At 40.0% G+C, this 22,441-nt stretch overlaps 2 protein-coding genes across 2 annotated transcripts in view; one reads left to right on the top strand and one right to left on the bottom strand.

The window, feature by feature from the left end:
* PLS1 (plastin 1) overlaps positions 1–12,838 on the top strand; it is a 125,651-nt gene extending 112,813 nt beyond the window's left edge. The window contains exons 13-16 of the mRNA XM_075548827.1: positions 341–474; positions 5,150–5,273; positions 11,775–11,899; positions 12,155–12,838. Of these exons, the coding sequence (XP_075404942.1) occupies positions 341–474; positions 5,150–5,273; positions 11,775–11,899; positions 12,155–12,290 (519 nt within the window). The 3' untranslated portion in view covers positions 12,291–12,838. The remainder of the gene's footprint in view (positions 1–340; positions 475–5,149; positions 5,274–11,774; positions 11,900–12,154) is intronic.
* LOC142447128 (thymosin beta-4-like) lies at positions 824–1,115 on the bottom strand. The gene has a single exon (XM_075548826.1). The coding sequence runs from the start codon at positions 1,036–1,038 to the stop codon at positions 904–906; it is 135 nt and encodes a 44-aa protein (XP_075404941.1). The 5' UTR covers positions 1,039–1,115; the 3' UTR covers positions 824–903.
* Positions 12,839–22,441: the final 9,603 nt, after the last annotated feature.

Genomic DNA, 22,441 nt, shown 5'->3' with positions numbered 1-22,441 from the left:
CAATAGTAAGCTCTGCAGTCTTAAGTCACACAATGAAGGCTTTTGGGATAGGAAAAGATCTAAAGATGATCTAACTCAACCCCCTGTGGACCCTCCGACTATTCACAGTTTATCCTCTGGTGTCCTCGCCTCCGCTGTTGCTTAACGCCTTGTGGTCTTCAACTACACAGTGGGAGAAGCTCCCTTCCTTCTTTTACTCTTACTTTGAAAGGCTCTTATTATTGCCTACATGTTTTAAATCAAATTGTATTTTAGATGATTGAACTAAGCTTGCACATTCAGGGTATATATGTTTTATAAAATTTGCTTTTATTCTAAAACTTTTACTTCTTATTTGTAGATTGAAAACTGTAACTATGCAGTGGAGCTTGGGAAGAATAAGGCCAAATTCTCTTTGGTCGGCATTGCTGGACAGGACCTAAATGAAGGGAACGCAACACTCACGCTAGCATTGGTGTGGCAGCTGATGAGAAGGTAAAGGCTAACGAATACATTTTTTTTAGCTTTTAAAACTTTTTATTTGCATATTTAAAAAATTATGCATTCCAATAATTAAAATCATTTGAACAAAAAAATGGCACTCCGATTAAACTGCATTTTATGCCTGCAGAACACCTTGGGCCAGCTTTGCTTTTATTCTAGATATTTGTTCACTGTCGCCCCACCCAGCTCTTCCTTCACCAACATGCAAGCTCTCTTCCTTCCGTGCCAGCCAGCCGGGCCCACAGGAGCGGCAGGCGCGCCGCCTTCGTTGTCAGTAGTTCTTTGATGTGAAAAGGGGCAGCGGGGTCATTTAAACTTGATCTGACCTCTTTGCACCTTACAAAGTTAAACAGCTAAAAGAAGGAACAGAAGAAGGCAATGCTTGTGGAATGTACAGTGCATATTGGCGGCGCCGCCTCATTACGATTCGCCTGCTTGCTTCTCCTGTTCGATCGTTTCTTTTGAAGGCTGTGGATTTTTCTCTTGCGTTTCTGTCTTCTTCAATTTCGACTTATCGAATTTCTCGATCTCGGCCATATCGGGTTTGTCAGACATGGTTGCGGAGGAAGCGAGAGAGGTCCGAGAAGAGTGAAGTCCGTGTGCTCTAGGGCTGATGCCGAGTCAATGAATACATTTTTAACAACTCTTTTCTTCAAGTCACTTGAATGAAAACCGTAGCTATTTTTGAATAATAATGAATACAAAGTATAAAGTAAAAATAATTAATTTTTTTTACATTTTATTAGGGGCTCATACAACTGTTATCACAATCCATACATATACATACATCAATTGTATAAAGCACATCCGCACATTCTCCGCCCTAATCATTTTCAAAGCATTTTCTCTCCACCCAAGCCCTTCGCATCAGGTCCTCTTTCTTCCCCCTCCCTCCCCGCTTCCCCCTCCCTCACGAGCCCTTGATAATTTATAGATTGTTATTTTGTCATATCTTGCCCTATCCGGAGCCTCCCTTCCCCCACTTCTCTGCCGTCCATCTCCCAGGGAGGAGGTCACATGTGGATCCTTGTAATCAGTTCCCCGTTTCCAACCCACTCACCCTCCACTCTCCCAGCATCGCCCCTCACACCCTTGGTCCTGAAGGTATCATCCACCCTGGATTCCCTGTGCCTCCAGCTCCCATATGCACCAGTGTACAGCCTCTGCCCTATCCAGTCGTGCAAGGTAGAATTCAGATCATAGTAGTTGTGGGGAGGAAGCATCCAGGATCTGGGGAAGCTGTGTTCTTCATCGATAGTACATCATGGGAGGCTGGCCCCAGCACCAAAAATTAAGTGGATTCCTGCCCTTCCCCCGAGAATAATTTGTTTCAAAGGACGACATTGATTCTGCAGCTCCGGGAGATGGACATATCTGATCAAAATATATTAATTTAAGATGATTTACTATTGACCATTTTTATAAGTTGTACTTTATTTTTTAAATGGGCTCTAGTCTGGAAACACACTTATTATTGCTCAGTGCAAATTGCTTCATAGAGTTTTAATATTTTTATATATGACTTAGTAGTTTTTGTTTCTGATGATTAGCGAGTGTCTTATCTTAGGCTGAGTTCTCTAGAAAAGCAAAACCAGTGAATCTTCTCACTGTCACTGAGTTGATTCTGACTCATAATGATCCTATAGAACACAGAACTGCCCCCTTGGGCTTTCCAAGTCTATAAATCTTTACAGGAACAGAAAACCTCACCAGTATATGTATATAAAGAGAAATTTCTATCAAGAAAATGTGTCTCACAATTGTAGAAGTAAGCAAATTCCAAGTCTGTGGGTCAGTTGTTAGACTGGAGGGTTCTTCTGACTCAGGTAGCCGATGAATCCAAGATCAGCAGGAAGACTACAGGCTGGTGGCTGCAGAGACAAATGAACCCCAGGTTGATAGGTCAGATGACAGGCAGCTGACAGTGCCCATGATCGGCAGGCAATATGGTAGGCTCTTTGCTCAAGTCCAAAGAACCAGAAGTCAATGAGCCAGATGCAAGATCTAGCCAGACCCAGCAAAAAACAAGCATTTTCTGCTCCCCTGAAGACGGCACTACAGAGGATGGCACTAACGTTAAAGCTGGGGAGAAAGGCAGATCTGCCCAGACCACACGGCGGTGAACTAATAGTGAGGGAAGGAGGAAGGGAGAGAGAGAGAGAACCTCATCATAGCCCACCAACACTATGCGGAAAGTGTGCCCCGTCTGCCCCATGCACAATGGGGTGATGTGCAAAGGGATGGCAGCAAAAGGAGCAAAGTAACCAAGTATCCGAGGGATCCCCAAAATAGACTTCTGACTTGGGCAACAGGGATTGGGACCTCATCAGACTAGATCGGAAAAAATACATAAGGGTCAGCAGACCAACCTGGAACTGTCTATTGGTTTGTGTGTTTTTTTTTCTTGTTTTATCTGTTTGTTTTGGTTTTTGGTTTTGTTTTTCTTTTTCCCTGTGTCTGTATAAGATAGGCAGGATGAACAATCCCGTGGTTCCAGGGTGGTCGGGTGGGACAGGGACATGGCAAAGAAGGGAGCGGGGAGGGGGGAGTGGAGAACCAACAAATTCAGATAAGGGAACAACAAAAGATCTAAAACTGATGGTGAGGAGGGTGTCTAATGACTGGTGGGGTTTAATCAAGTGCAAAATATCCGAGAGGAATTACTGGAATGCAGGTGAGCATGACAGTGAGATAGGAGGAAGGTAAAAGGAAATAGAGCAAAGAAATAGGAGGCAAAAGCTATTTATAGAGGTATAGCGCTAGGCTTGTATATATGTAAATATGTTAATTTATAATGAAAGGGATAGAGGCCGGCCAATGTACTTATATTTGTATCTTCAGTTATTAAGATGGCAGATGGACTTTTGGCCTCTAGTCAAGGCTTCCCTTAACGTAATGTTTTGATAACCTGACACTCTTTGGTATTCACCTTTCTGATACGGTCACTGAACACAAAGTGGGTGCATAAGCAAATGTGGTGAAGAGAGTGGATGGTACTGCCTATTAAAACCTAGAGCATCTGGGGTCTTCAGGGCTTGAAGTTAAACCAGCAGCCACTCAGCAGGGAAGCAAATAAACCCACATGGAAGAAGCACATCAGCCTGTGTGATCACAAGGTGTCGATGGGATCAGGTATCTGGTATCAAAAGATCCCAAACAAACAACTATTCGGATGCAAATGAGGGGGATTGGAGTGGAGATCCAAAGCCCATCTGTAGACAGTTGGATATCCCCTCAGAGAAGGGTTATAAGGAAGAGATGATTCAACCAAGGTGTAGTATAGCACTGAAGAATCACACATAGTTCCTGTAGTTCCTGTATGCTTCCTCCCCTCCACTACCATGACCCAGTTCTACCTTTCAAATCTGGTTAGACCGAAGAACACACATTGGTACAGAAAGAACTCTTGACACATGGAATTCAGGACAGATAAACCCCTCAGGAACAGTAGTGGGAGTAGCGATAACATGAGGGCAGAGGAATGGTCGGGGAGAGGGAAGGGGTGAAAGGGGGCCCATCACAAGTTTGGAGATATAGCCCCCACTCCACCCCCATCAAAGGGGACAAATAACAGATATGTGGGTGAAGGGAGACAACGTACAGTGTAAGATATGAAATAATAAAAATTGCAACATATAATTGATCAAGGATTCAAGAAGTTTGGAGGGTTGGGACGGGAGAGGGAAAAACAAGGAGCTTATACCATGGGCTCAAGTAGAAAATGTTTTGGAAATTATGATAGCAAGATATGTATAAATATGCTTGATACAATTGATGTATGGAATGTTCTAAGCTGTGAGAGCCCCCAATAAAATGATTTTTTTAAAAGAAGCATTTTCACCGTATCCATTTATATTGTTCTTTCACTTGAGTGCCTGGGGCTGTGACCTGAGTAAGGGAGCTGCATCCCACCTGAATCTTACACTGCTCATACGACAGACCCTTTATGGAGGTGATGACTGTGAGTTGGGTCACATTGTGGGGGAGTACTAGGTCTTAACTGCAAAACCCCTGAGAATCCTGGTTCAGCCAAGTTACCCAAAACCTAACTATCACAATTTTGTACCCTTGTATCCAAGGGTAAATATCTGCCTTAAAAGAGAGGTATTCCCTTACAAATCTGGCTAGACCAGAGCATGTACACTGGTACAGACAGGAATTGGAAACACGGGGAATCCAGGACGGATGACCCCTTCTGGACCAGTGCTGAGAGTGGCGATACAGGGAGGGTAGAGGGAGGGTATGGGAGAAAGGGGGAACCGATGACAAGGATCTATATATAACCTCCTCCCTGGGGGATGGACAACAGAAAAGGGGTGAAGGGAGACCCCGGACAGTGTAAGATATGACATAATAATAATAATTTATAAATTATCAAGGCTTCATGAGGGAGGGGGAATGAGGAGGGAGGGGTAAAAATGAGCTGATTCCAGGGGCTCAAGTGGAGAGCAAATGTTTTGAGAATGATGAGGGTAACAAATGTACAAATGTGCTGTATATAATTGATGTATGTATGGATTGTGATAAGAGTGTATGAGCGCCCAATAACATAAAAAGAGGTATTTATTTATCATATATGAAATATATTTTGAGTATTTATCTAACCACTGACATAGGTGATTGGAAATCAAATATGTATCTAAAATATGCATCTTTCCTGTTACAGGTACACATTGAATGTGTTATCAGATCTTGGAGAGGGTGAAAAAGTAAATGATGAAATTATTATTAAATGGGTCAACCAAACTCTTAAGAATGCACACAAAAAAACTTCAATTTCCAGCTTCAAGGTAATAAAATGTTTATTAAATTTTTTTGGAAGAAAATTTTTATCAGGAATTATATTAGCTTAGGTTCAGAATTACGTTAATGTCGTATCTCAGCAATACACAACTTAAGAGTTTAGGCAAGTGAATTATTTGGCATGTATGAAACAAAAGCCAGTTTCAATTCTTATTTTTGATGTGTTATTCTATTTTGTATAAACACTCATTAATACTATCAGACTATTGCAATCTAATCTTTAAAAAAAAAAGATTTGAGCCAAAAAGCCCAGTTGCAGATGAAAAATATATAAAGTCATTGCTTACATAGGCCTATAATGTTTTGTGCTCCCTAGCAGCAGCCTCAGAATTGTATTGACATCATTTCCAAAGCAAAACAGAGCGACCCAAACTGATTCAAGTGGGAATTGAGAAAACTGGTAGGAAAAAAATCTTGTCATCTGGCTTCATAATGGCACTTAACACTCACTTCCGAGCATTTGTGGATGATTCATAAGGCACTTGAATTTTAATGTGCACATACATACCCACTAATTTTCATGCATTTCCATTGTGTTTTGCTTTTGCATGCAAGCTGATGTCAGTTACAAATAAGCATGTCTGCTTGTACACATTCATTAAGTGAGCCTGGTGTGTGTGGTTTTATTATATGTGAAAAAACCAGCAGTCAACTTATGGAAATCCAATAGAATAAGTCAATGTAGTGAAGTAGAAAAGTGCTAACAGATGAAACATTAGGGTAACCTAAGGTTTAGGTTGCTGGTAGAGATGTGGCCTGAGTCCTAGGTCAGATACTCTCTTTTTCCATCTTGGAAGGACCTAATAGCATCGAGATGTTGGTGTTATTCAAGTAAGACCAACATCTCTATGTTTTTCAGCTGTAATACAGGAGTAGGACTTAATGTGAAAGTCTCTAAGTGGATATTGCTCTTTAAAATTACTAAAATTATATGTATTTATATATTAATTTACTAAACAAAATAAATATTAAATGAAATGAGAAAATATTAGGAACAAATCAATCATTTCTTGAACCCATGATATAAGTAACTTTTCTAGGTAAAGAAACATTTAAAAACTGATCAGGCCCTCAGTATTTAAAAGTAAAATAAAAAGATAAAGAATACTACTGAACAAATGATAAAATACAAATAAGTACTATGACTCATACTATCATGGAGAAGTCTAATTAATGCTTTTCAACTGAGTGGTTAGAGTGGAGAATGTTGAGAATGAGGTGAGTGTAGCTCGAGGAGAGGTTTCAGCAGGTAGAAAACGCACTAGGATCAGTTTTGATTAAAGGAAAGTATTGTAGGTTGAATGTGACCCCGGCCAAGATTATAGCTTTATAAATCTTAAACTCTATGCCCATTATTATAGCCCCATTTGGGAATGGGTTTTCTTGTTAATGAGACAGAGTTAGCATATGATGTCTTGAGTCAATCTTGTTTGAGATATAAAGGGTATTAAGCAAGAGGACCCAGGGAAAAGAGATTGAGGAAAAGAGATGCCAAGCCATGTAAAGATTGTCGAGGAATGGAAACTTCCCTCCAGACTTGACAGAGGGAACCGTCTTTTAGAGCTGGCACTTTGAGTTGGTACTTCTAGCCTCCCAAACTGTGAGAAAATAAATGTGTGTTTATTAAAGTCCCGTATATATGATATTTCTGTTTCATAGCAGCACTAGATCACTGAGACAGCCAGTCTGAGAGGTGTGGGGGAAATGATTTGGTTAGAGAGGAGAGTTTCTAAAGGATGTAGTCAAGATTCAGGCTGGACTAAGATTACAAAAGAATTTGGCCTAAATACAAGATTTTGAATCGATCTGATCTGAAAGTGCTGAGCAGGCTAAGTTGCAGGGTAAATGCGGGAGTAGACCCAGTGTGAAGCGATATGACGGTGTCTGAGTCAGATCAAACACTGCCATCAAGTCAATCACAACTCATGGTGAGCCTACAGGACTGTGAGTTTCCGAGACTGCAAATCTTTATGGGAGTAGAAAGCCTTATCTTTCTCCTGTGGAGCCAACAGTGGTTTTATATTTACCATTAGCAGCCCAATAGGTAACTCACTTTGCCACCAGGACGCCTTTAAGACTGGTCAGGTATGAGCTATTGCAAAAGAAGAACAAGTTATCTCTTGTTTTCTTGATTCAGGGAAGCAGAAGAGAAAAAGTCAAGATTCGTGATGCAGGGGCCTTGCGGGGTAGGCATACAGCACTATCAGAAATAGGGAGGGATGCCATTAAGTACAGCTGATTTCTTGAAAAGGTGATCAAGTCTGTTTTAAGATGCTGAATTCAAGGTGATTTTCAGGAAATGAGAAGTTGAAGGAAAGGAGAGAGTAAGACGATCAGGATTTGGTGATGTGGAAAGCAGAAGAGTTGTGAGCGCCAAAGGAACATTCACCAGGGAAATCGGGACTACAGAGTACGGCTCTACTTGGTCCAGAGCAAGTGCCTGACTGTGAGCAAGATTGTGAATGTGCTTGGCATTTATTAGGTGCTGGATAGGAAAATGTTTAGAGAGTGGAACGGGTTACGTACGAAATGTGACTATGAATGCTAAAAATTATTGAGAGAGGAGTTTTTCCAACCAATTAAGTAGTACTAGTAAGAAACAGTTGATCACAATTAAAGCTATTTTGTAATGTCAGAGAAGAAAAACTTGCCTTTTTAAGTGCAAAGTAATTTTCCTTTACCAAGAAGATAGGGAGGTGACTTCTCAGCAAATAATAAATCACTGTTGCCAAGTATGGAGTCATCTGTGTACCAAGTACTTAACACATTCTCTTTGAGGGGGAGCATTAGAGAAATTAAGTAACTTGCCTACTGTCTTACAGCGAGTAAGCAGAAAAGATAGGTTTCATATCTAGGTCGGTGTCCAGGCTGAAAGCCAAGTTGTATGGTCCTGAATTTGACTCTCGGCTGCCTCTTAGCTGTGTGATTTGTTTCTCATTCATTCCATAAAAATTCAAGGCTTACAGTGTGTCAGGTGTCAGACTTGAAGAACTCACTGTTGAGGGGAAGAAGCAAACATGAAAACAGGCACCACCATATGGAGTGCCAGCGATACTCTAAAACTCATATGAGCCTAAGAGCAGAGCAACTAGGTCAGGTCTGGTGGCCTGAGCAAGACTTCCTGTAGGGATGAAGTCTAAGCTGATCCTGTAGGGATGAAGTCTAAGCTGATCCTGTAGGGATGAAGTCTAAGCTGATCCTGTAGGGATGAAGTCTAAGCTGAGACCTGTAGGGATGAAGTCTAAGCTGAGACCTGTAGGGATGAAGTCTAAGCTGATCCTGTAGGGATGAAGTCTAAGCTGAGACCTGTAGGGATGAAGTCTAAGCTGATCCTGTAGGGATGAAGTCTAAGCTGATCCTGTAGGGATGAAGTCTAAGCTGAAACCTGTAGGGATGAAGTCACAGTCACCGTCCATAGGCAAGCTGAAGTGAGTGCTATTAATGCCCTCTTTACAGAAACTGGAGCTGTCTGTGTTACAGCTGGCTTATATCTCTTGGTGAATAAAACAAACTCACCAGCTAAATATCTTTGTGACCATGGGCAAATTATTTAATTTCTCTATGCTTCTGTTTTTCAAAAGAACATATCATTTAGGATTGTTGTCAGAATAAATAAACAAACAAATACGAAAAGCTTAACAGTACCTGGCTTATGTTAAACTAAAAGAGCGAAACTCATGGTCATCAAGTCAGTGCCGGCTCATAGTGATCTATCTGTAGGACAGGGTACAGCTGTCCCCATGAGTTTGAGGTTGTAGCTCTTCACAGTATTAGAAAGCCCCGCTTTAAGGACCCAATAAATTATATAGATTATTGAACCCCAGAAGTGCAGTGGTTGGCTGCTAATCAAAGACCCACAGTTTGGACCCACCAGCTGCTCTGTGTGAGAAAGATGCGGCGGCGGCCTCCTTCTGTAGTAAATTTACACTCTTGGAATGGTTTTAGGACCTTGGAATGGGTTCAACAGCAGTGGACTACTGAACTATAGGTGTTGCCGGTCCATAACGAGTGTCATGTTTATGTTGAACCTTTAGGGGGTGTCTGATGGCTACATCACTGTCTTCCCATTTTCATGTTCTTAAATGGCAGAAAGCATAATTGAATGGAAGCTTCCAATAGATTTAATATTCAGGGGGAAAGATGGCTGTTTATTATCGTGAAACTCAAGCCAAGCTCTAAGCTTATTCTCATTAAGAGTCTAGAAATTCTTCCTGTTCAAGTGATTTATGATTAGCCTGAGGAAAATGAAAATGGTGAACATGCATTTATATAAGCGTTTCCACTATAATTAATGGTTTCTAGTATAAGCCCCACTCCCCACACCTCTGCTAAAGTCAAAATATTTCTCACAGATCAGAGGCGAGGGAAGATAGGTCCTTTTTTTTAAAGGGAAGAAATAGGATCCAATATAGTTTTTACAATGTTTATTCAGTAAAGGCTTTTCTTAAAGTGAATCTTAAGGAAATAAGTGAGTAAAATCCATTTTAAAAAATCTAAGTGAAAAAAATATTTAAAGCATTAAACAAATAATAAAAATATAGCATAGTTAACCAAACTACATGTATTTGTTGAATTATTAAATAAATGCTATGTGAACAGTTGAGATATGTGAATTCTAGTCTGACATGTTTGTTTTATAAGGTGTTATTATTAGAATCATCTGGAAAGCTAATTTAAAATAGCCTGATTCATTAACTTTGTGTAGGGCCAAATGGCACTTTTAACAGGTACCCTCAGATGACTCATAGGTGGTCTGCAGAAACACATGTTAAGAATTTTTCCGAAATAAAGAATACCCCCAAAAACAATATCCAGACTACCAGCTTCAGGTAGAGTGAAGGCTTCTAATGACTTTTACCACTACCTCACCCATAGATCTGCTTCATAAGAGGAACCTTCTTAAGGGTACACATACATAATTGTATCTAAAATTAGTAAACACAGTAGTGCTTACATCATGGCAAAAAGTCTTCATCACATTGCATGAAATTGGTCTATCATTTCACAAAACTACCATATAGTTAGGAACTGTACCAGGTATTTCCACCTATATTATTTTAATAAATATTCCCAAGAGCCTTGGTAATTCCTATTTTAGAGAAAAGGAAAAGGTGCTTTGTGTTTCAAGCAAGTAATGCAGATGGCTCCAAACCAAAAGGAAAGATACTGACTTCAATAACGCAAATTTAGAAGTGATGTAGATTTCAGGATTAGTTTAGCAATTAATTCATTCAGAATATCATTCAGGTCTCAACACCACCGACTCATCCCCACCCCATCTCTCTACTTTGACATCTAAAGTGCCAACCTCCCCTGAAGCTGGTTCTCCTCTTGGCCATAGGACAGCCCCGGATATGACCGAGGTTTAGGACAGTGTTTTCTCAGCTCCTACCCATATCCCCCCCACCCATTATTTTCCCACTAAGAAAACTTTTAAAGACACTCCCCTCCTAATTGCCTCCCTATGGAATGTTATTGTCATGGATAGACAGTGTATCTGTTCATGCACGGTATGCTTTATCCATAAAAAAGACGAAGCTTATCAGACGGGAAAACACCTGCATTAAGATTGCATGGCCTAGACTGACCAAGTCACATTAATCCCTGGAGTTCTAGATGACACCAGCTTTCCTTGAAGCATGTGCCATGCCTGCGGGAGGTATGGGTACAGAGTGAAAAGTACGTTTGGGGATTCATTGAGAAAGAAGGGGTGAATGGGTGCTGGCTAGGCCACAGTGGCCACTGTTTAAACTGAGAGAGCTATCAAAGAATTTGTTTAGGTACTGCTAAGTGAGACTCAACTCAAACCAGAATTTCTAACTTCAAGCGCAATGCTCTTTTCCTACTTACTCATTTTTAGTTTACTTTGGTGGTAACTTCAAAAACAGAATCTTGAGTTTAAGAGTCAATGGGTTCAAATACTGTCTAATTATGTGAACAGTCATTTGAGCTCTCTGAATTTCCAGTCCTTCATTCTAAGAGGGGATTACAATTTCTGTTATATCAGGCTCTAATGAGGATTAAAGTTGAAACGGGCGTGACAACAAGAACAAGTTTTTGCAAATATGAGTGCTTTTGCACTATTATTTTAATTTTTTGAGAATTTTAATTGGCGGCTTAGGAATTAATGGCCTAAAAGAATTTCTAGAACTTATAAGATTACTATAAATTAATATTAAATTTATGCCCTAGTCTCTTTTTAAGTCATTTATTTTCTTATAGTTATTATACTTTAGGAATTGTCATGCCCACGAACATTCAGGGATAGCTACAATTCTTTACATATAATCTAAACAGAGGTTGGATGGAAAGAACATTTTAAATGGTTTGTGATATGTTGTGTGCTGGTTACAAAATAGCTGATTTTTTGATAGAAATAAAAGTGTAAATTGCTCTGAGTTACATGACAATGACCAGAACAATTGGACAGTTATAAGGTGTAAAATGAGGGTGTTGGTGATTGTTTACATATTCTTTTTTATCCCTAGGACAAGTCTATTAGCACTAGTTTACCAGTCCTAGATTTAATAGACGCCATTTCACCAAATGCAGTTCGTCAAGAAATGATCAAAAGAGAAGACTTTTCTGATGAGGACAAGCTGAATAATGCTAAGTAAGCTTGGAGGGTATATAGGAGGGCCTCGTTGGTAGCTCTTTGAGTTTAAAATCTGCACAGGAAAAGTTAGTGGTCCTTTAAAGTCACAATTCAAGTAAATCTTAAAATGGAAATTATGGCTTAAGACTTGCAAACTTAACTTTCTTATAAAGTTGATCTTTTTATCAAAATATTTCATTCTTTTGTGTAAATATAATAAAGTGAAAACATAGTAGATGTTTAATATTAAAATGTTTTTCTTGTTTTTTCAAGATATGCCATTTCGGTTGCTCGAAAGATTGGTGCCCGGATATATGCACTACCTGATGACCTGGTAGAGGTGAAACCAAAGATGGTCATGACAGTGTTTGCATGCTTAATGGGAAAAGGACTGAACCGAATAAAATAATGAATAGTTCATTGGATTTTCTGCCACATTGAACAGGTTGAATGGCTCACCGTTTACAGAATTATGAAATGTAGTGGATACAAAACCAGAGATTATTTGTATGCTCAAAAATAGATATTCACTAATGAAATTAAGTATCCTGGTCATACTTTTTTTGGATAACATGATTAATTTCCTAATCAATACAAATAACAGTATATTCATTATGAAAGTGATACTCCATGATTAATTTTTCCCCTTAAAACAAGAACTAATTCTTTCATATGGTTTTAAAAAATAAATACAAAAATCATTTTGCAGGTCCTGCTGTGAAATGTATTTTGATTTTTTGTGTGCATTGTTTAATTTTGATTAAAAATATTCAAGTCATATTCCAATTCAATCTTTCTCTCCTGCAAATATGAAAAGTGGTCTAAAAATTTCACTTTACTTGAAAATTTCTATGTTGTCTAAAATTTTGAAGTGACTAGTATGTTCAATAATATTAAACTTTTTTACATGAGAATTATTGGAGAAACCCCAAATTTTACTCTCTTGTATAAGTAAAAAGCAGGAGCTTTTTACTAAAAATTTAATCTTAACTGTATTAGTACCTTACACGTGCTAATTTAATAACAAAGTACAACTGTAACATATGATGTGTATGTTAGTAGAAAACTATTTGTGTGTGTTTTGCCCAGTTGAATCACCCAAGTTTTCCTAAACAGAATGTATAATTGGTTAATCAGCCAACTATAAGTATTTATCGTGTCCCCAATACACGTGTAACACTTTTTTGGGTTGTGGATATCTGGTACGTGAAGATTTCGCTTAGCAATATTCATTTTGAACATATATATGTATGTATGTACTTAATTTTTAGTGGAGTCCTTTCAAATATTTGTAGCCAGAGTACCCAAGGCATGTTGGCACTGCTAACTTTATATTATACTTGCTATTTTGTGTCTATACCAAAGTCCTACAAAATTTAGTAACACAAAGTTAATCTTCAATGTGTAGAGGATTTTCCACATTTTTTTTAAACCAATGCCTTCTTCAAACTAGCAGTGCTTGCTTAAGGCTTGTGTGACTTGGAGTAGCTAAAGCTTCGGACCTGTTTCTATCTGAATTTTTAGCGACATGCCTCTGTCTGTCTCCTGCTGATGGCGCCAGTGAGCCATGTTGCTGTGCTACAGAAATGCTGTCAGTGTGAATGAGTTGTCTGAATGCCCCTTGACTATGAAAACATACTTGACATCCATGTTATAACGTAAGACTCCTCATTTGTTTAGAAGTTTTTTTAATGAAATGATTAACATGTTGGATTTTGAAATATATTCTTCTACAGGAGATTTCCTTTCCTTTAATATTTTGATGATTAATTTATTATATGAAGATTTAGATGTGTTCTTTTCCTTCATGAGACTATTTAAATCATGTTTCTTCCTTTAATTTTTGTTTCCATCACCTTCATTTTAGTCACCAGATTTACATGAAATATGTCATTTTAGGGTGTTCTTCTCACAAAGTATATTTAATAAAAATATTGTGTATGCAGAAATGAGTCAGTGTTTATTTCACTTAAAGAGAATTATACCAGCTTGAAAATTAGGCAAGCAGTTTGCAGAAAAAAGAATAATTCCTAAAATAATTACTACAATTCTATTAAATCACTCATTTCTTCAGGATAAAGTAGTTCTTTCATGTGCAAATTTTGAGTAGAAAAAGAGCAACTGTAGAAGAATCACAAATTCAGTGTGGTAAGATAATTTGAATGAATTCACAAACAACAATGTACTCTCTGTTTTGAGCTAGGTAGTACGCTAGACACTGGAGATTTCGATGAGAAAATAGTCTCCTGACCTTATGAATCTTACATACAGTTGAAGGACATAGAGGACAAGCAACCAATTAAGAGTCAAACAATTAACAATAAGAGCTGTAAGAGCCCCCAATAAAATGATCTTAGAAAAAAAAGAATTTCAAGTAGTAGTAAATGCAATGGAAGAAATAAATGGGACGTGATCGAGAATGGGAAGTGGGTGGGAGTGAAGTTCTCCCTAAGAATGTGATACATGAACGGAGCTCTGAATGAAGAGGGAGCAGTTGGGAAACGTGTAAAGGTCATGAGGCAGGAGAGTCTTGTGGACATATTTCAAGAAAAGAAAAAAGTATGTGATTCAAAACTAGAAAGGGAGGACTTCCAGTTTACATGTAGGAGTAGCTATCTCAATATGCATCTTTCTCTTTTGCAGTTGAATTTGTGACTTCTCTTGTACATGCAGTTTGGATGAGTTGCTTTGAATAATGTACTGCTCTTGAATCTTGTATGCAATTGTTTATCACAAGTCCACCATTGGTCTCCACATCACAGAAACAAAATGTATGTAGGGTGATGACTCACTCTGAAACTTTGAAATCATACGGTCAATTTATGGAAGCATGATTAAGAGGTTTTCAAGCAGACAGCTTGGTGTGAGACTCATCTAAGCTCATTCCAGTGGGATACAGAATTTAAAACATTTCAAATACAGTATAGAATTGAAGATGATAAAGTTGGAACAGATGTACCGAAGGAACAGATAGCTGCATTTGAAGACTATGTGCAATCTACCGACGTGGCTGCTTTCAAAACATCTAAAAGTCAACCCGGATGGTTGCAATTAAAAGAAATGCTTGAAAGATAAAAAAAAAAAACACATTCCAATTTATACTGGATATAAGGAATGGTGGTGAGAGAATGGCTAAAGTCCCTGCTATCTGAAATACTAGCTGTTTCCCCTACTAGCCATTCCACAGGGGAAAGACGCAAAGCCATAGAAACCCTATGAGGCAACTGTACACTATCCTTTAGGGACTACTGAGTCAAAATCAACTTGATGGCAATAATTAATGCGGGATAAACACTACCAGATTCCCAAAGCTGAACAGGATGCAACTGCAACACTGGTTTGCTTTAAATGAAGAGGAGGAGGGAAAAGGTGGTGGTGGTGGTAGGTGTCTTCAAGTTGGTTCTGCCTCAGTGACCCTATTTATATAAAAGTGCAAAACACTGCCTGGTCCTGCCTCACAGTTGTTATGTTTGAGCCCTTTGTTGCAGGCACTGTATCAATCCATCTCAAGGGTCTTCCTCTTTTGGCTGACTTGTTTTACCAAGCAGGATGTCCTTCTCTAGGGACTAGTTGGTCTCTCCTGATAAGAATTTGAAAGTTCATGAGACGAAGTCCCACCACTTTAAGATCTGTTTGTTATTTTGGCAGTCTGTGATACTTTTGATATTCTTTGCCAGCACCATAATTCAAATGCATAGATGCCTCTTCAGTCTTTCATATTCAGTCTAACTTCCACAAACATAAGGTGACTGAAAATACACCTTAGTCCTCAAAAATACCTCATAAAATTGGTATTCCCCTTGCTCTTCAACACTTTGAAGAGGTGCAGCAAATTTGCCCAATGCAATATTTGATTTCTTGGATGCAGCTTCCTCTATCAAGATGGTGATCTATTTGGTTTTCTTTATATTGAGTTGTAATTCATATAGAAAACAGCAATCCTTGATCTTTTATCAGCAACTGCTTCACGTCTTCCTGACTTTCATCAAAGTTGTCTCATCTGCATATCATAGGGTATAATAAACCTTCCTTCTATCCTTCTTCATATAGGCTAGTCTGTTGGGTTATCTGGTCAACATACATATTGAATAAGTATGGTGAGAGGCTACAACCCTGACACACACCTTTCCTAATTTTAACCACACAGTGTTCCCTTGTTCTGCCCAATTACCTCATGATCTAGCTAGAGGTTTCACATAAGCACAATGAAATTTCCTGGAATTCCCATTTTTCTCAATACTATCAATAGTTGATAATCCACACCAATTTCTTCGAATAGTCCATGAAACACAAACATTTTCTGGTATTCTCTGCTTTAAGCCAAGATCCATTTTTCAATGTACTGCTTCAACCATTTTAAAATGATCTCCAATAAAATTTTACTTTGTTGTAATGATATTGGTCATAATTTCCCTGTTCTGTTGGGTCACTTTTCTTCAGCATGGATAACAATGTAGATCTCTTCCAGTTAGTTGGCCAGGCAATTGCCTTCTATATTTCTTCCAATGCTTCTTCAGCTTATTTAAACATTTGGATTGGTATACCATCAATTCCTTAAGCCTTGTTGTTCACTAATGCTTTCAGTGCAGCTTGGACTTCTTGTTTCAGTACCATTGGTTCTTGACCTCTTAATTGCTACCTCTTAAAATGATTGAACTGGCGGACCAGTTCTTTTTTGGTACAGTATTTCTTCTATCTTTTCTTTTATGTTTCCTGCATCATTCAATATTTGCCTACAGAATCTTTCAACTCAAAGCTTGAATTTTTCTTCAGTTCTTTCCATTTAAGATATGCTGAGCATGTTCTTCCTTCTTGGTTTTTTAATTCCAGATCTTTGTACATTTTATTTGTGATGTTTTACTTTGTCTTCTTGAACTTTGTCATATTCTATTCAGCCCTTATACTTTATCATTTCTTCCCTTTGTTTTAGCTGCTCAATGATCAAGAACAAGAGTCTCGTCTCACATCCACTTTGATCTTTTCTTTTTCTCACCTTTTTAATGACTTTTTGCTTCATGTATGATTTTCATGATGTCATCCCACAGCTGATCAGGTCTTCTGTCTTCAGTGGTCAATGTGTCAATTTTGTTCCTGAGATGCTCTTGAAACTCAGGTGAGATATATTCAAAGTCATATTTTGGCTCTTGTCAACATTTTACGATTTGCTTCAACCCAAACGTACACTGATGGTCTGTTCCACAGTCAGCCCCTGATCACATTTTGGCTGTTAATGTTGGAATGGGGAATCATGATCTACAGATAAGACCAAGTAATTGAATGATATAATAAATCAACTAATTTGAAGTATACATACAATGTCTGAAAAGGTGACCAATCTTACTATCTTTTGGACCTCTTAGGGAGCCTTGGTGGTATAGTAGTTACCAGTTGGGCTGCTAGCTGCAAGGTCAGCAGTTTGAACCACCAAGAAATCAATGGGAAACATCCCCATTTAACTCAACTATTTGGCCTGTAAAGAAGACAGATGGATGCTGGAGAATGACAGTGGATTATCGTAAACTTAACCATGTGGTGACTCCAATTGCAGCTGCCATTCCAGGTGTGATTACATTGCTTGAACAAATTAATACTCCTGGTACTTGGTATGCAGCTATTGATCTGGCTAATGCCTTCTCAATACCAGTCTCAAAGGACCACCAGAGGCAGTTTGCCTTAACCTGGCAGGGGCAACAATATGCTTTCACAACTCTCCCTCAGAGGTACATCAACTCTTCTGCCCTGTGCCATAATTTAGTCTGCAGCGACCTTGATCACCTGTCTATTCCACAAAATGTCACACTGGTCCATTATATTGATGACATTATGCTGATTGGACCCACTAAGGAGGGTGTATCAAAGATTCTAGATTCATTGTTACAATATCTGCGTACAAGAGGTTGGGAAATTAACTCAACAAATATTCAGGTACACATCAGTAAAATTTCTAGGGGTCTAGTGGTGGGGGCCATGTAGAAATATTTCTTCTAGAGTGAAGGATAAGCTATTGCATTTAGCACCCCCAATGACTAAAAAAGAAGCACAACGCCTAGTGGGCCTCTTCGGATTTGGGAGGCAACATATCCCTCACTTGGGTGTTCTACTTCGACCTATTTATCAAGTGACATGAAAAGCCTCCAGTTTTGACTGGGGCCCAGAACAAGAAAAGGCTCTTCAACAGGTTCAGGCTGCCGTGCAAGCTGCTTTCCCACTGGGACCATATGATCCCGCTGACCCAATGGTGCTAGAGGTGTCAGTTGTAGATAAAGATGCAGTGTAGAGTCTTTGGCAGATCCCTATTGGTGAATCACAGTGTAGACCGTAGGGATTTTGGAGTAAAGTCTTGCCATCCTCTGCAGACAACTACTCCCCCTTTGAAAAACAACTGTTGACCTGTTACTGGGCCTTGGTGGAGACTGAACGCCTCACTATGGGTCACTAAGTCACCATGAGGTCTGAACTACCTATCATGAACTGGGTATTGTCTGACCCACAGAATCATAAAGTTGGACGTGCATGGCAACACTCCGTTGTTAAATGGAAGTGGTATATACGAGATGGGGCCAAAGCAGGACCTGAAGGAACAAGTAAGCTGCATGAAGAAGTGGCCCAAATGCCCACAGTCTCCACTTCTGTCACATTGCCTCCTTTCTCCCAGTCTGCACCTATGGCCTCCTGGGGAGTTCCTTACCATACTTTGACTGAAAACCAAAAAAGTCATGCTTGGTTTACTGAAGGCTCTGCATGATATGCAGGTGCCACTCGTTAACGCACAACAGCAGCACTACAACCCCTTTCTGGGATCTCCCTAAAGGACAGTGGTGAAGGGAAATCTTCCCAATGGGCAGAACTTCGAGCAGTGCACCCAGCCATTCAGTTTGCATATAAGGAACAATGGCCAGATGTGAGATTATGTACTGATTCATGGGCTGTGACTAATGGCTTGGCTGGATGGTCAGGGAATTGAAAGGACCGTGATTGGAAAATTGGTGACAAGGAGGTGTGGGAAAGAGGTGTGTGGATAGACCTCTCTGAATGGGCCAATAAAGTAAAGGTAATTGTATCTCACGTGAACGCTTACCAAAGGATTACCTCTGAAGAGGAGGACTTTAATAATCAAGTGGATAAGATGACATGCGCTGTGGAGACTGGTCCTCCTCTTTCCTCTGCCACTCCTGTTATCGCCCAATGGGCACATGAACAAAGTGGACATGGTGGCAGGGATGGAGGTTATGCATGGGCACAGCAACATCGACTTCCACTCACCAAGGCTGACTTAGCCACTGCCACTGCTGAGTGCCCCATTTGCCAGCAGCAGAAACCAACATTAAGTCCAAGATATGGGATTATTCCTCAGGGAGATCAACCAGCATCTTGGTGGCAGGTTGATTACATAGGACCACTTCCATCATGGAGGGGACAGCGTTTTGTTCTTACTGGAATAGACACCTCCTCTGGATATGGATTTGCCTTCCCTGCACGTGATGCTTCTGCCAAAACTACTATTCGTGGACTTACAGAATGCCGCATCCACCGGCATGGCATCCCACATAGCATTGCTTCAGATCAAGGAACTCACTTTACAGCAAATACAGTGCGGCAATGGGCCCATTCCCATGGAATCCACTGGTTGTATCATGTTCCTCATCCTGCTGCTAGCTTGATATAACGATGGAATGGGCTTCTAAAGATACAATTATGGCGCCAACTAGGTGGCAACAACACTTGCGGGGCTGGGGCAATGTTCTTCAGGAAGCTGTATACGCTCTAAACCAGCGGCCAATATATGGTGCTGTGTCTCCAATAGCCAGAATTCATGGGTCCAGGAACCAAGGGGTGGAAGCTGGAGTGGCACCACTCACTATTACTCTAGTGATCCCCTTGCAGCATTTTTGCTTCCTATCCCAGAAACCCTGTGTTCCTCAGGCCTAGAGGTCCTGGTCCCGAAGAAAGGATCTCTCCCACCTGGAAACACAGCATGGATTCCACTGAACTGGCAGCTGAGAATGCCCCCTGGCCACTTTGGGCTTCTCATGCCTTTGGATCAACTAGTCAGGAAGGGTGTCACTGTACTAAGTGGTGTGATTGATCCTGATTATCAAGGAGAAATTGGACTGGTGTTACATAATGGAGGTGAAGAAGAATATGTCTGGAATCCAGGAGATCCTATAGGCCGACTCTTAGTGTTACCATGCCCTGTTATTAAAGTAAATGGTAAGTTGCAGCAACCCAATCCTGACAGGACTTATAATGACCCAGACCCCTCAGGAATGAAGGTCTGGGTCACCCCACCAGGCAAAAAACCACAGCCAGCTGAGGTGCTTGCTGAGGGCAAAGGTAGTACAGAATGGGTGGTAGTAGTAGAAGGTAGTTCTACCTATCAATTACGACCATGTGATCAATTGCAAAAGCGAGGTTTGTAATTGTCAATGTATTTTCTTTTTATGTGCTTATTGCATATCTTTCCTTTGTTCAGGTATGATATATCAGATACAATTTGACTCTGTTTTCATTTATATGTATGATAGATGATTGATGATAAGTATAAGTGTGATTTCATCAGTGTCTGGAAATTGTATAAGTATATGTGGCTAAAGAATTGTGTACAGGTGCCAGGTTGGCAAGGGGTGGATTGTGATAGTTTATTGTGCCATCCTGGCCGATAAACACAAGTGGGATTAATTGACGGGTGGAGAGATAAATGGCTCAGTGAGCTTCGTCTTTCTTGTCTCTTGCTGTTTAATCATCGGACCAGCTTGCGGCTGCCTTGCTTATTCTGTGCCTCAATTTAAAGGGTACACTACCTGTGGGATGCCTAGCCTGTGGACTGTCGCTGTAAGTTGAGTTCCCTTTAAGCCCACACGATTGGAATGTACGCTGGAGATCGACAGTTAGTGACAGTTGGTGACCTGCCTTGCTGTTTGCTGCCCAAGTATAGATAGCTCAGCTCTCTACAGAGGAGGAACTGGCGGCCCTCAAGACTTAAAGGACTGCTAGTGTCTCACTGCTTTATAATTTAACTGTTCATTTCTTTTATTATATGTCTATCGGTATATAATTTAACAGTTCATTTCTTGTGTTATATATCTATCTTTATAAATATAAATGTAAATATAAATATATATTTGCTAGCAATCTGGTTTTGTCTCTTTAGAGAACTCTAACACACTACTCCAGTAACGAGTTACAGTCTTCTAAACTCACATGGGGCAGGTCTTCCCTGTCCTATAGGGTCATTATGGGTCAGCATCCATTCAGTGGCCGTGAAAAGGCCTTTCAGAGAAGACCTAATGGAGACTTTGAATAAGGTATTAGGAAATTTGGAGCCAAAATTATTGGCAAGGATGAACTAGTCAACCAGAAAAAAACAGGAAGTTAGTTCTTGCCATCAAGTGGTTCTTCAAGTCATATTGACTTTGTGTACAGAATAGAAATGCTCTAGAAAGTTTTCAAGGCTGTATGTGCTTAACCATGTGTGCCACCAAGGTACCTTGAGTTGGAAATATTCCCTCAAATATAAGATATGCTGAAGAAAATGTATGTACTACTTTAAAACCTTAAACTTCATTTTAACATCACAATTAAGATTGTGATAGTTGTGGGAATAGGAATTCTTAAAAAGAATTTTTAAGAGATGGAATTATTCAAAGAAATGTTTCTGCCTCTGCCCCCTAGCTTTTTAAGATGCAAGACAACAGCAATATTTTATATTGGTTGATATATTTTTAAATAAAGGATTCATTACAAATCATTTAAGAAAGTACATTTAGCTTTAGTTCCAGTCCGTTTTTGCCGTAGTAACAGCCACGTAAAATGAGATTGGTGAAAGTGAAGATAAACAGAAATCACCAGAGGATTGTGACGGAGACTAGGTCCTAAAAAAATAGCTTTACATTGGTTTCATGTCCAGAACACTTGAATTCGTAAAATTAATGTGACATCAGGAATGATATGGTAATTTCAGATCACAACAGAATTTTGTTAAATTAGGTAGTGTAGCGCTGCCGGTCCCTCCGTGACAGCAAGAGGAGTGTATCTACTCTTGAATAGATTTACAGCCTCGGATACCTTCTATTTAGGTACACCAAGAGACAGAGTCGACTAAATGGCAGTGGGTGAGGGAGCGCTAAGTAGACATAAAGCGGGCAGTAAGTTCTTCCACTAGGACTCTAAATTAGGGCTCTGCTTTGCGTAGTTCAAAATGGAATAGGAAATGCTTTTTGCAAGGGCACAAAGGCATTCCGACTAAAGGTTACGTCGTCAAAATCTCAATTAGCATACCGGAGCATCTTTAGCGTATGCCAGCAAGAGCCCCCCAGCCCCCACCCCAATCATCTCCAACTAACAACTTCGGTGTGGAGGGCGGAGAAAGCCTCTCACCTCCGCTGAACCAGGTAGCCTGTAGGAGACTAGGGCGCGCGGTGGTGGGCGGCGCTCCTCTCGAGCCCGCCCCGCCGCAGGCCCCGCCCACAGACCAGCCGCCGGCCTGAGTGGTCTATTCGCAGCAGGCCCCGCCCCAGTGTGCTGGCTACAGCAGAACGCACGGCGACGTGAGGAGGGAAT

This window comes from Tenrec ecaudatus, chromosome 4, assembly GCF_050624435.1.
Source record: "Tenrec ecaudatus isolate mTenEca1 chromosome 4, mTenEca1.hap1, whole genome shotgun sequence".
NCBI lineage: Eukaryota > Metazoa > Chordata > Mammalia > Afrosoricida > Tenrecidae > Tenrec > Tenrec ecaudatus.
The sequence above is the reverse complement of the archived record's forward strand: the minus strand, read 5'-3'. Positions and strand labels throughout refer to the sequence as shown.

Coding starts and splice junctions, on each gene's coding strand:
- LOC142447128 (XM_075548826.1), bottom strand. CDS start 1,038: ATGTCTGACAAACCCGATATGGCCGAGATCGAGAAATTCGATAAGTCG.